We start from the raw sequence: 13,576 nt of genomic DNA, 5'->3' as shown, positions 1-13,576 counted from the left end.
TGGAAATTAAGAGATAGTGATTGACATGGGAGACTCTCAGTGCAGCTGAGCCGTATGAGAGTGACACAGAGAGAGACAGGCTGATATTGAGAGGAAGAAAAGAGAGCATAGAAGGGAAATTGTATGGTATGTAGCACATTTCAGAAGAACATGGAAGCAAATTCCACTTCAGAGTCTGTAATGCAATGTGAACATCATTACTAAAAATTCCTACTACTACTAACGTGCATTAGTAAGGAGAACATATACCCAACTCAAAGAACTGCATTAACAGAATTGCAAAACACAGAGAAATAGAAATGAATGAAAACCATGACAATGATTATGAATTTTAAAAAGCAGAAAAAAACCCTCAACTACAAAAACACAATGGGAAAGGAAAGGTTTCCACGCTCTTATTTCTTAGCATCTTTCTGGAGGTTTATAGACCATCTGAAAGTGTCCTCTGACCAGCTGCTGAGATAGGTCGCAGCCTGAGTTGGGGTATATCTACACTGCGATTAAATAGCTTTGGCTGGCCCATGTTAGCTGACTCTGGTAGTGGGGCTGTAAAATTGTGGTGCAGATGCTCGGGCTGGAACTCAGGCTTTGGAACCCTCCCCCTTTGTGGGGTCCCAGAGCTCAGGCTCCAGCCCAAGCATCTAGACTGCAGTTTTACAGTCCCGTAGCCCGAGCCCTATGAGCCCGAGTCAGTTGACACAGGCCAGCCGTGGATGTTTAATTGCAGTGTAGTCATACACTTGGACACTTTGGCTAGGTCTACACTACAGCGGGGTTCCGACCTAAGATACGCAACTTCAGCTACGTGAATACCGTAGCTGAAGTTGCGTATTTTAGGTCGGCTTACCTGGCGGTGAGGACGCGGGAAAGTCGACCGCTGCCGCGCTGCCGCCGACTCCGCTACCGCCTCTTGTCGAGGTGGATTTCCGGAGTCGACGGTAGAGCCATCAGGGATCGATTTTACCGCGTCCTCACGAGACGCGGTAAGTCGATCCCCGATAAACCGATTGCTACCCGCCGGATCGGCGGGTAGTGAAGACGTAGCCTTATAGAGTGCACTGGCCTCCTCCACTGTTGTGCCCTTGCTAGTGCCATAGAGGTCACTGCCGTGGTGGATGGGTGGTGGCAGGGAGACATCGTGGCACTAGGACACTAGTACGTTGGCAGTTCAGTATGTCAGTTATTAGATGTTGGTCAATCTGCTGTTTACCATTTCCTAATTTCTTTTTCAGGAACAGCCTAACCTAAATATTGCATCAGCAGTAGAAACGTCATTTAATAGGCAGAATTTTATGATGACTACTGTACATTATTAGCTTCTGTCACATTAATCTATGGTCTCTTGTTCTTGCAGCCTAAACTTAGCATGGCCAAATGCAGGAGAAATGTGGAAAACTTTCTGGATGCATGTAGGAAACTGGGTATACCAGAGGTAATTTTTAATTATGTCCATCAATATCCTGTGACCTAAAACACACCAAAAAGCATAAATTATGTGTTATTTTACACTTGAAGGCTCTTTATTTTATACATCGCTAAAATTATTCGTCTTATTTTATGAAATATTACAGTAGAACATTTACACCCTCATTCAACAATGCACTTATATATGCCCTTAGCTTTAAGCACATGAATTGTCCTATTAAGGTGTTCATGTGAGATATTCACGAGTTTATAGTCCTACCGTCTTTAGTGAGATTTATTGTGATTAAAGGCATTGCTGGATTGGGGTCTAATTCCCCTCATGACTAGAAGACCCATTAAGAAACGACTGAATTTTGTGAATTAGAAAACTCAACAATAAAACAAGTATAATGTATAACAAAATGGATAATAGTCATTTTTGTAAACATGCCTGTTTTGCCATAGATAGGTAGATAAGAGTATTTTCAGTAATCTCAATACCTCCTTATATTTCCTATAGAAAATAACTAGTAAATACGGCAAGTAGATAATATTAGTTTTATATAAGGAAAAATTAGCAAGTTTTTAAAGAGTGATAACTGTGTTTTACTTGGTGCTTTTATTTTACAAGCTTAGTTTAGTTTTAAGTATTTATACTTTATACTGTATTATTACATATTTTGTAGTACATTTTGTCAAAGAAATTGGTAATATGAGATCTCATCTCAGCACTCTTACATTTTTGCTGAGATGTAAGGAGAGGAATGTGCAGATTAGCAAAATGCAAATGAGTGACGTTCTACTGTGATGTTAAACTATCATTGTAGAAATGACTAAATGGAGTAAACGCAAGAAAGTTTAAGATTTTACATGTTCAGGTTTCTGTAGAGAATGCCAGTAGTCCATATTCTGATAAAAATTACACTGGAGTAGCTCATTATGATACAGTTTAGTTACTCTGGATTTACACTGGTACAGTTTAGATCAGAATCTGTTCCAGTATCTAAAAATATGTCTGATGTAATTAAAGACAATTTCGTTTCAAGCAATTGGCCTTCAGTATGAGGAATTAGTTTGTGTACAAACTAGTTTTTAATGCAGTAAAATATAAAACTACAAACATAAAACTGTCCATTACTTAATGTTGTCGTCGTATTTTTGCCAACAGTATAACTAAGGCTCTGAGAGCACTTTTATTTTAAGGTTTTCTTTCAGGAGTCTAAAAACATGTTTAGTTTTGTTTTTACTTTGGGATGAGACTTGAATACAAAGTTTTTAAATTATGACAGGATTCCTTTTTCAGAATGTGAAGAAATCCGTTAGTCTGACCTCTGTTTGAAGGACAGGAAAACAAAGTGTTTTTTCCCTTTCTGCAATTTGAAGAAGGATTGGGAGGGAGGATTGTTCTTATAACTACAATGAATTTCTGTTAAAATTAAATTTTGTAATCCATAGTGTTATGAATTAGGTCTCTATTTTTAAAATGATTATATTGACCAGCTGTTAGAGTTTATTAATGCACAGTAACTGCTTTCATAAAGTTATGTAATGTAAAATATTCATAATAATATTAGAATGGCTGCATATTGTGGGATAAAAGACTAGTTTCAGAAATCAGACGGCATGTCTCCCTGTCATGAGAATATTGTGTCAAAATGTATGCAGCCTGTGTGTGGAATGTTTAGTGAGATGTGAGCCACCCTTGGATGTACTCATAATCAGAGTTGCCGGGAAGTGGCCTTTTCGGGGAAGGGAGAGGAGGAAGGTGGCTGTTTTTAATTGGGTCTTTTAAAAAAAGAAAATCAATTGTCATAAAAATATCCAAGGAGCAGTATATTAACATGAGATCCCTTGAATGCCACAGCATAGTGTGACAAGCTCAGATGAGGCAATAATCTTAAATCTGAATTTTCTTGTTAAATTGCAGTAAATCAGCTTACTGAGTAACAACAATTATTGTTGTTTTAATGTTAGTGAGTAAACAGAGATGACACGTAACTGTTGATAGTGTTGGGGCACAATTTAAAGGTTCTGGTGGTATGCAGTGGGGTTCGTGGCAAGGCATATAAACCCTGGGAGAAATCTGGGGGGTGGGAGGCACATGACCCCACCTGCCCCCACCTCCCACACGTCGCCTCTGTGAGTAAGGGTTTACATTTGTTTTTCTCTTTGCAGCTTTCAATGAAATATAAACTTTCTCTGCTAATATTGCAGACTTGTTATAGATTTTTGGCGCCATTTGACTAACTGTTTGTATATTGCATGTTTTCATAGAAGGTTAAACAAAAGGTCAGATCTCATAAATCTAAATAAACAAACATTAGTTTCTACCCATATGAAATTTCATTCACTTAAATATCAAGTACATTTGTTTGAGGTTTTAATTTGTAAGAGGTCTTGTGGAATTCTGTAAGAGAATTCAGGCTTACTAAGCGTGGATGGCAATTGACAAATTTACTGCTATACTTTGTGGAAAATGCATTGTGTTTCAGAACTTAGATGAGTGAAAGTGTTTGGAGTTTGCTGTGTTTTACTGAGTGAGTGTGAGAGAGAAAATGTTGGAAACAAAGATCAGTGGTAGGTAGATATGATTGTGTGAGTAGCTAGCAGGACGCCAAAGCCCAGATAGATCAAGAATCTATCTAGGAACAATATGCTGTAAAAGTGCCGAGAAAGCCATTCCCCACTTTCTAACATTTGCATGTATGTTGATTGTTCTTATATAGCCTAACAGTCTCAGGAGAATCCAGCAATAGGAATACAACATTTGCAATGAATTGTTTTCTTTTCTGAACAGATTACCATTAAGCTCCAGCCCTTTCTTGGCAGCTCCTATGTCTACTAACCCACACCACAGAGTAGCATTTCTCACGTTATTCCAATCACATTAAGAGATGTCTCTGGAGGAAAAGTGGATGATCTGGGATGGGCTGAATGCTGTTTCAGTACAAGAGGGTGATCAAAATGGAAGATTTTACACATGTTTAAGCAGAAGGGGGCTTTCAGTGGAATGAGGCGGCGTGCTGTTTAGTGGTAGTGCTGAAGGGAACTCCAGAACCATATGCTCACTGAGCTTCATGACTGACCTTGAGACAAGTGTAGCATGAAGGTGCAAACATGCAATGTGATTTGGAGAATGATAATTTTACAGGAGGTTGAGTCCTGGGTTGCAGCTTTTCCAGCCCCCAGTTGATGGTGAGGGAATGTTGAGTGTCAGAAAAGGATTCTCCAAAGATCTTGCCAAGGTCCCTGAGCAAAACAAAGGAATTCAGGACGTACATATTTTAAATCAGTGGCTCTCAACCTTTCCAGACTACTTTACCCCTTGAACGAGTCTGATTTGTTTTGCATACCCCGAACTTTCACCTCACTTAAAAACTACTTGCTTACAAAATCCAACATAAAAATACAAGTGTCACAGCATACTATTACGGAAAAATTGCTGACTTTCTCATTTTTACCATATAATTATAAAATAAATCACTTGTAATATAAATATTGTACTTACATTTCAGTGCATAGTGGTATATAGAGCAGTATAACCAAGTCATTGTTTCTATGAAATTTTAGTTTGTACGGACTTCGCTAGTGCATTTTATGTAGCCTGTTGTAAATCTAGGCAAATATCTAGATGAGTTGATGTACCCCCTGGAAGACCTCTGTGCACCCCTAGGAGTACATGTACCCCTTGTTGAGAACCAGTGTTTTAAATGAATAAACAGGCAGGGGAAAAAAACAGAGTCCATCTTTGTACATAAAAGCTCACTTTTTTGCTTTGAAATTCACCTTTAATATTAATATATGTATGAACATACTGTTGAGGTACTCAGTCATCTGCCCACAGCATTTAGCCTCTCAGGAGTGCTCAGAGTTATAAGGACAATTACAGGTCAATGAATTTCAAAGTTTTGTCTTGACACAAAGTAAAATATGTCCAGGATTCTATGTATAATGTGATTATAGTATAATCATATCAGGGACAAAAGAGAGATACAGAGGGAATACAAGAGGGAATACAGAGGGGAAATCTAATGAATATCTTAGATGTCTGTATACTAATGCAGGAAATATGGGGAACATACAGGAAGAATTAGAAATACTAGTGAATAATCACAGTTACAACAAAATTGGCATTGCAGAGACTTGGTGGGTTAATTCATATGACTGGAATATTGGTATAGAAGGGTAGAGCTTATTCAGGAAGGACAGGCTGAGAAAAAAGGGAGGCGGTGTGGCCATTTATATCAAAGATGTATATGCTTGCACTGAGATTGAGATAGAAGTTGGAGGCAGACCTTTTGAAAGTCTCTGGGTAAGGATAAAAGGGGTAAAAAAACCTAGGGTGATGTCCTGGTAGGCGTCTCCTACAGACCACCTAACCAGGAAGAAGAGGTGGATGAGGCCTTTTGGAACAACTAACAAACTCATCCAAATCACAGGACTGGGTAGTGATGGGCGACTTCAACTATCCAGACATCTTTTGGGAAAATAACAGTGCAGGGCACAGATTATCCAACAAGTTCATGCAGTGCATTGAAGACAACTTTTTATGGCAGGAGGTGTGGAGAAAGCAAGTAGGGGAGAACCTGTGCTAGATTTGATTTTGACAAATAGGGAGGAACTGGTTGAGATTTGAAGGTGAAAGGTAGCTTGGGTGAAGGTGAACATGAAATGAGAGATTTCCTAATTCTAAGGAATGGTAGGAGGGAAAACAGCAGAATAAAGACAATGGATTTCAAGAAGGCAAACTTTAGCAAAAGGGAGTTGCAAGCCTATTGTAGGGGGGTCCTAGTATTGCTATCCTTAATTCTGCCCTGCCTTCAGAGCTGGGCGCCCGGCCAGCAGCTGCTGCTCTCTGGCTGCCCAGCTCTGAAGGATGCGCTGTCATCAGCAGCAGCGCAGAAGTAAGGGTAGCAGTACTGCAACCTCCCTACAATAACCTTACAACCCCCACCCCACACACACACACACACACACACACACACAACTCCTTACACATACAACACCATGAAATTTCAGATTTAAATAGCTGAAATCATGAAATTTATGATTTTTAAAATCCTATGACCGTGAAATTGGTAGCACCCTACCTGTAGTATAAGGTAAAAGTACACAAAATACCAGATTTCACAAGGGAGACTCCTGTCAATGGTTCACAGTCAAGCTGGAAAGGCATATTGAGTGGGATCCTGCAGGGATCTGTCCTGGGTCCAGTTCTATTCTATATCTTCATAAATTATTTGGATAATGGAATAGATGGTACGCTTATAAGGTTTGTGGAAGATACCAAACTGGGAGGAGTTGCAAGAACTTTGAAGGACAGTATTAGAATTCAAAATGATTTTGAGAAACTATAGAAATGATCTGAAATAAATAGGATGAAATTCAATAAGGACATGTGCAAAGTACTACACTTAGGAAGAACAATCATTTGCACACGTACAAAATGGGAAATGACTGCCTAAGGAGGAGTACTACAGAAAAGCATCTGGGAGTTCTAGTGCATCGCAAACGAAGTATGAGTTTACAATGTAATACTGTTGCAAAAAAAGCGAACATCATTCTGGGATGTGTTATCAGGAGTGTTGTCAGCAAGACACAAGAAATAATTCTTCCACTTTACTCTGCACTGACGAGGCCTGAGCACCACATTTCGGGAAAGATGTGGACAACGTGAAGAAAGTCCAAAGGAGAGCAACCAAAATGGTGAAAAGGTTTAGAAAACATGATATACGAGGAAAGATTGAAAAAATTAGGTTTGTTTAGTCTGGAAAAGAGAAGACTGAGGGGGAACATAAGTCTTCAAATATATAAAAGGTTGTTATAAAGAGAAGGATGATAAATTGTTCTCCTTAACCACTGAGGGCAGGACAGGAAATGTTGGGCTTAAATTCCAGTGAGAGAGATTTAAGTTAGACATTAGGAAAACCTTCCTAACTGTAAGGGAGTTAAAGCCCTGGAACAGATTACCTAGGGAGGTTGTAGAATCTCCATCATTGGAGGTTTTTAAGGAAAAGACACACAGCTGTCAGGTGGTAACTGGACTAGATGATCTGTCTAGGTCCCATCCAGTCGTACATTTCTATGGTTCTATTACGCAGATTTAAATGTTCTTTTGAAATTGGTTGCATAAATATGCCCCAGAATGTAAGATGTCTTTAATACAAACAAATCAACATTAAGCCTAGCGTCTTTACGACTGCAAAATAATCTTCAAAATATGAAGTGACTGTTAACCCATGCAGTAGTGGCTGTCAGTCTTCAGACAGTTTGAAACAGTAGCTTTGAGACAAGTATAAACTGTCCCCATTAGTCTCAATGGGATGTTAACGCTGATACCTAATGAAGGTAAATTGTTTACCATTTCACAGCTGATCATTTTAGCAGAATCAAGCCATTGTACTTTGCCATCACTGATGGATGTAGGTAATGGAACAGGTGTCACGCAGCAGTTAGTTGCTGTTAAAACTTGATCTTATAACCAACCTGTTAGTTGTTTTCACTGCTACAGCTATATTCACACTCGTATTCTGACCAATTGCCTCATCAGTTTGTTCCAGAGACTTTCATGGAGTTGCAATGCAATTATATCAGGTATGGATTTTTCCCACTGTGCTAGGCAATATATGCTATTTGGACTACAGTATGGTTGCAAGTGGTATAGTATGCTGTTAAAATCTTAACCCTGAGTTTCCGAGGTAGGTATTTATCATATAGTACATACACATAAGTATGCATTCTTTCATGCAATTCTGAGTACGTACCATTGAGATTTTATTTTTAGGAATTAAAATATTATGGGCTTGTTTTTCAAAACTGTACACCTGATTTGTTTGCGCAATTTACTGCAGATGCATGAATAATCAGAGGAGCTTGTGCATGCAAACAGCCAGTTATGTGATTAACCTTCCATATCTATCTACTCTATCTAAATATTTATTCTGTATGCACAGTTTTGGTAACTGCATGATCCATTTAGGCATGCAGCTGCACATACGTTTAAAAAATCACTAGTAACTGGGACAATACCTGTGCTTAGATTTTTAGTTGTGACTAATAATAATTGTGCTTTTAATGAGGAGAGCAGAATGTTTGAAATTGTTGATTATCCAAGCATAATTGTTGTTGTTCGGTAATGTGATACCCTTTAGCTATATGATTGTTTTGTTTTAGTATTTTAGTTTCACATCAAATTCCCATCAGAGTCACTAAAATTGTGATAGCTTAGGTGGAAATACTATATTCACTTATTGAAAAGATAAAGAATATTGTATCCTGAGCTCCTGTTCAGAAGCACTAGATGGCATCTATAATATGAAAGATTTTACCTAGTACCAGCAGGGGGAAATGGTCTCTCATGCTTGACATGTTTACTAATTTGAGAAGTATTTACTTTGCATATTCAAACACTTATAGACCAAATACATTTGCAGAATAGTCAGGCTTTTCTCAGGCTTGGTCTGATTTCACCAGTTCAAACACTAAACAGCAGGTCTTGTCGTAAATTCCCTTTGCAAGCTTTGGCAACTTCTGCATGGTTTCTTTTCTTGACCATTGCTCTTCCATTGGCAAGTCTCTGGTCAGCAAATTCCTCACTGTCTGTAAAATTAGACCTATTACCAGCTGCTGTCATTCTTCAGTAACTCTGAAATTACTTCTTTCCAGTCTGCTCCAAAGGTGTCTCTTTCCATTCAGGAAAAAAAAAAAAAGCAACATCCTTGTTTAAAATTATATGAAATTACCTTAATTTAGCTTCAAAATATTTCGGGTTTTGTTTAATTGGGTATGTTTTTGACAGGTATGAAATTAGTCTGTTGTACTCGATTAGAAAGCTAATGCAATGTTTATTAGTTTTATTAGTGTCTTCGGTAAAACATAATATTTCATATCTGCGTCAATGAGATTTTGGTTTTAACAGGTTCTGTGCTCAAAAATGAGCATTTCAAGTTCACAAGTTTGTGGATTTTATCTTTTTTTTTAAATCTGATATTTCAATTCAGATTTACAGACAAAACTTAGTATTGTTTTTAAACTCTGTGTGTGTCTCTCTTTTTTATTTTATTTTTTTCTACATTCAAGTACTATTCCTTTGAGATTTATATAACATTTGAATTTGGAGTAAGAAGCATGCTTCTACTCTGAAAAGTAACTGTGTAAAAATGGCCCCATCATCACTAATCAGATCTTTTCTTTGTGTATATTCAGTGTTGCATTGATCTCTTGAGTAACAAAATTAAGTTTTTACAGCTTTCTACTCCTGTGAAGTCTACACATAAAATTTAGGTTGACATAGCAACATCTCTTAGGGTGTGTGAAAAATCCACACCCCTGAGCAACGTAGCTTTGTGTACCTAGCCCCCAGGGTAGATGCAGTGAGGTCAACAGAAGAATGCTTTTGTCGACCTAGCTACCATTGCTCAGCGAGGTAGTGTTTCTGCTCTGTCAAAAATAAGCTTTCCATCAGTGTAGGCTGCATCTATACTATGAACTTACGTAGGCATAAACCTACAGTACCATAGCTATGCCAGTATTGTCCCTGTAGTGCAGACATGGCCTAAGTTTCAATCAGTCACATCAGTGCAAACCCACTAATATTTACTGAGATGACATAGGTGTAACTGAAGGCCTTATTGATACACAATAACCATGGATTCTGTGGGGCAAATTCTGTAGACAAGTTTCCCTACAGAAATTCTGCGGAGTCATTTCTCAGAGTAGAAGAGCTCTTTAATGCTTTTGAAAATTTGATAATTAATTAAGACTACATTGTGAAGCTTGATAGCCAGCTTTTGTAGGTGACAAATCTGAGGAACTGTCACAGATTGAAGTGTCACTAGAGGAGGTTTTGGAATTAATTGATAAACGTAACAGTAACAAGTCACCGGGACCAGATGGCATTCACCCAAGAGTTCTGAAAGAACTCAAATGTGAAGTTGCGGAACTATTAACTAAGGTTTGTAACCTGTCCTTTAAATCAGCTTCTGTACCCAATGACTGGAAGTTAGCTAATGTAACGCCAATATTTAAAAAGGGCTCTAGAGGTGATCCCGGCAATTACAGACCGGTAAGTCTAACGTCGGTACCGGGCAAATTAGTCGAAACAATAGTTAAGAATAAAATTGTCAGGCACATAGAAAAACATAAACTGTTGAGCAATAGTCAACATGGTTTCTGTAAAGGGAAATCGTGTCTTACTAATCTATTAGAGTTCTTTGAAGGGGTCAACAAACATGTGGACAAGGGGGATCCAGTGGACATAGTGTACTTAGATTTCCAGAAAGCCTTTGACAAGGTCCCTCACCAAAGGCTCCTACGTAAATTAAGCTGTCATGGGATAAAAGGGAAGGTCCTTTCATGGATTGAGAACTGGTTAAAAGACCAGGAACAAAGGGTAGGAATTAACGGTAAATTCTCAGAATGCAGAGGGGTAACTAGTGGTGTTCCACAAGGGTCAGTCCTCGGACCAATCCTATTCAACTTATTTATAAATGATCTGGAGAAAGGGGTAAACAGTGAGGTGGCAAAGTTTGCAGATGATACTAAACTGCTCAAGATAGTTAAGACCAAAGCAGACTGTGACGAACTTCAAAAAGATCTCACAAAACTAAGTGATTGGGCAACAAAATGGCAAATGTTATTTAATGTGGATAAATGTAAAGTAATGCACATTGGAAAAAATAACCCCAACTATACATACAATATGATGGGGGCTAATTTAGCTACAACAAGTCAGGAAAAAGATCTTGGCGTCATCGTGGATAGTTCTCTGAAGATGTCCACGCAGTGTGCAGAGGCGGTCAAAAAAGCAAACAGGATGTTAGGGATCATTAAAAAGGGGATAGAGAATAAGACTGAGAATATATTATTGCCCTTATATAAATCGATGGTACGCCCACATCTCGAATACTGCGTACAGATGTGGTCTCCTCATCTAAAAAAAGATATACTGGCACTAGAAAAGGTTCAGAAAAGGGTAACTAAAATGATTAGGGGTTTGGAACGGGTCCCATATGAGGAGAGATTAAAGAGGCTAGGACTCTTCAGCTTGGAAAAGAGGAGACTAAGGGGGGATATGATATAGGTATATAAAATCATGAGTGATGTGGAGAAAGTGGATAAAGAAAAGTTATTTACTTATTTCCATAATACAAGAACTAGGGGTCACCAAATGAAATTAATAGGCAGCAGGTTTAAAACAAATACAAGGAAGCTCTTTTTCACGCAGCGCACAGTCAACTTGTGGAACTCCTTACCTGAGGAGGTTGTGAAGGCTAGGACTATAACAGCGTTTAAAAGAGAACTGGATAAATTCATGGTGGTTAAGTCCATTAATGGCTATTAGCCAGGATGGGGTAAGGAATGGTGTCCCTAGCCTCTGTTTGTCAGAGGATGGAGATGGATGGCAGGAGAGAGATCACTTGATCATTGCCTGTTAGGTCCACTCCCTCTGGGGTACCTGGCATTGGCCAGTGTCGGTAGACAGTATACTGGGCTAGATAGACCTTTGGTCTGACCCGGTACAGCTGTTCTTATGTTCTTAAAGTATTTTAGACTGCTAAGCCTGCAGATTTTTCATGTTTTTGATTATATACTAGGAATTATTTTCCTTTAATACCTGAATATAGTTGGCCCAGAAGTTAGAACTTACTGCTGAAATGGGGCTCTGTCTTTCCTACATCTTACGCAACTTAAAAAAAAAAAATTTGAAGATACTCTAACTTACATGTATACATTGAGTTGAGCATTGATAGTGAGGTTATGTGTGCAAAGGAGATTGGAGTAAAAATACACATCATATTGTTTTCATCTTCCAAAATTTAAAGTGATCAGTGTGCACCTTGGGTTTGATTTTGTGTAATGATAACCAAATATGTCTGCTTATCGTGAATATCATTGCTCAGTACAATTTTCATAACGCAGCAACTTGCTTGGATGTTTGTATTCCAATTTAAATAGCTACATATGGGCATTTATACCTTCCAAAAATGTATGAATAGCCTAGGTTCACATATTTTTAATTTTAAAATTTTAAATAAGAAGTTTGAGCCTTAAACTCTGCAGCTTGGAAATTTTCTTAAACTAATCAGTATCATTTCTGTCTCTTTCAATTTTCATCCCAGAGTACCAGCCAAAGTAAACAATTTAATCACCAGATTTTAAGGTGCATGTGATGTTAGGTGAACAATTGTATGTATATTCATAACGATTTATTTTTTTAGTGTGTTTTCCTGAGATTTCAGTATCATGGTTTGTCTCAACTGCTAAGAGAACTTTCTTGCTTTTATAGGGGCCTGTTCTTGCAAAATCTTAATCATGCAATTAGTCCCATTTAAGTGATTGAATGGGACTACGTCTATAAAGATTTGCAGGATTGAGCTCTTAGCTTGCACCGTATATTTGTGCTAGTGTGTTGATATTGATAGCTTAATTATTTAGAGGAAACAAAAGAAAGATGGTGCATGTAGTAAATTAAGGGAATAATTGAAAGAAACAATATATTCCTACATATTTATACTAGTAATAGAATACTGTAATACTTTATCAAACTCTATCTTTTTGTATTTTTAATTTTATGCACTGTTTTTTTCTGTTCTAATGGCTGCCCTTCGGGATAGGCTGACCTCTGCTCTCCGTATGACATCCTGCAGTCGGATATTCGTCACATTCGAAAGACTGTTGACACTCTGCTGGCCCTCGGGGAGAAAGCCCCACAATCAACTTCTACCTTTCGCTCCTGGGATCTAATAGGCTTTTGTCTTTTCCACATACTTTTTATAGTCTTGATGTACATAACTTATCACTGGAATGCGCTAACAGCATAACCTGTTTGCATGTGCACACAAACTTTCTGCTTTATCTCTGACATATTACAGGTACTTTAATTTCCTTCCTTTCTCTCACAAACTTCCATCCCCTGTAACCTCTCTATTAACCTCTTGACTAGAGGTAGCAGAATCTTGAATTGATTGTAGCGGGAAACCCGCCCCTCACTTCCCCAACCCTAGCTTAAATGCGTACATGTATCTTGATTTTGCAGCTTGTTTCCTTACACACTGCCTGGGTTGCTCACAGATTGTGGAGATGCAGTAAACTGCATCTATACCATTTTGGGCTGTGGTCTCATCAGATCTTATAAACTAAGCAGCATTGAGCCTGGTCAGTGTTTGGAGGT

The 13,576-nt window shown here is 38.3% G+C and overlaps 1 protein-coding gene across 1 annotated transcript in view; it reads left to right on the top strand.

The window, feature by feature from the left end:
* LOC112110920 (leucine-rich repeat and calponin homology domain-containing protein 1-like) overlaps nt 1-13,576 on the top strand; it is a 243,568-nt gene that overhangs the window by 221,311 nt on the left and 8,681 nt on the right. Inside the window, exon 19 of the mRNA XM_026648974.2 lies at nt 1,355-1,432. Coding sequence (XP_026504759.1) covers nt 1,355-1,432 — 78 coding nt within the window. The remainder of the gene's footprint in view (nt 1-1,354; nt 1,433-13,576) is intronic.

This window comes from Terrapene carolina, unplaced genomic scaffold (assembly GCF_002925995.2).
Source record: "Terrapene carolina triunguis isolate 2854851 unplaced genomic scaffold, T_m_triunguis-2.0 Scaffold17, whole genome shotgun sequence".
Taxonomy (NCBI): Eukaryota; Metazoa; Chordata; order Testudines; family Emydidae; genus Terrapene; species Terrapene triunguis.
The sequence above is the reverse complement of the archived record's forward strand: the minus strand, read 5'-3'. Positions and strand labels throughout refer to the sequence as shown.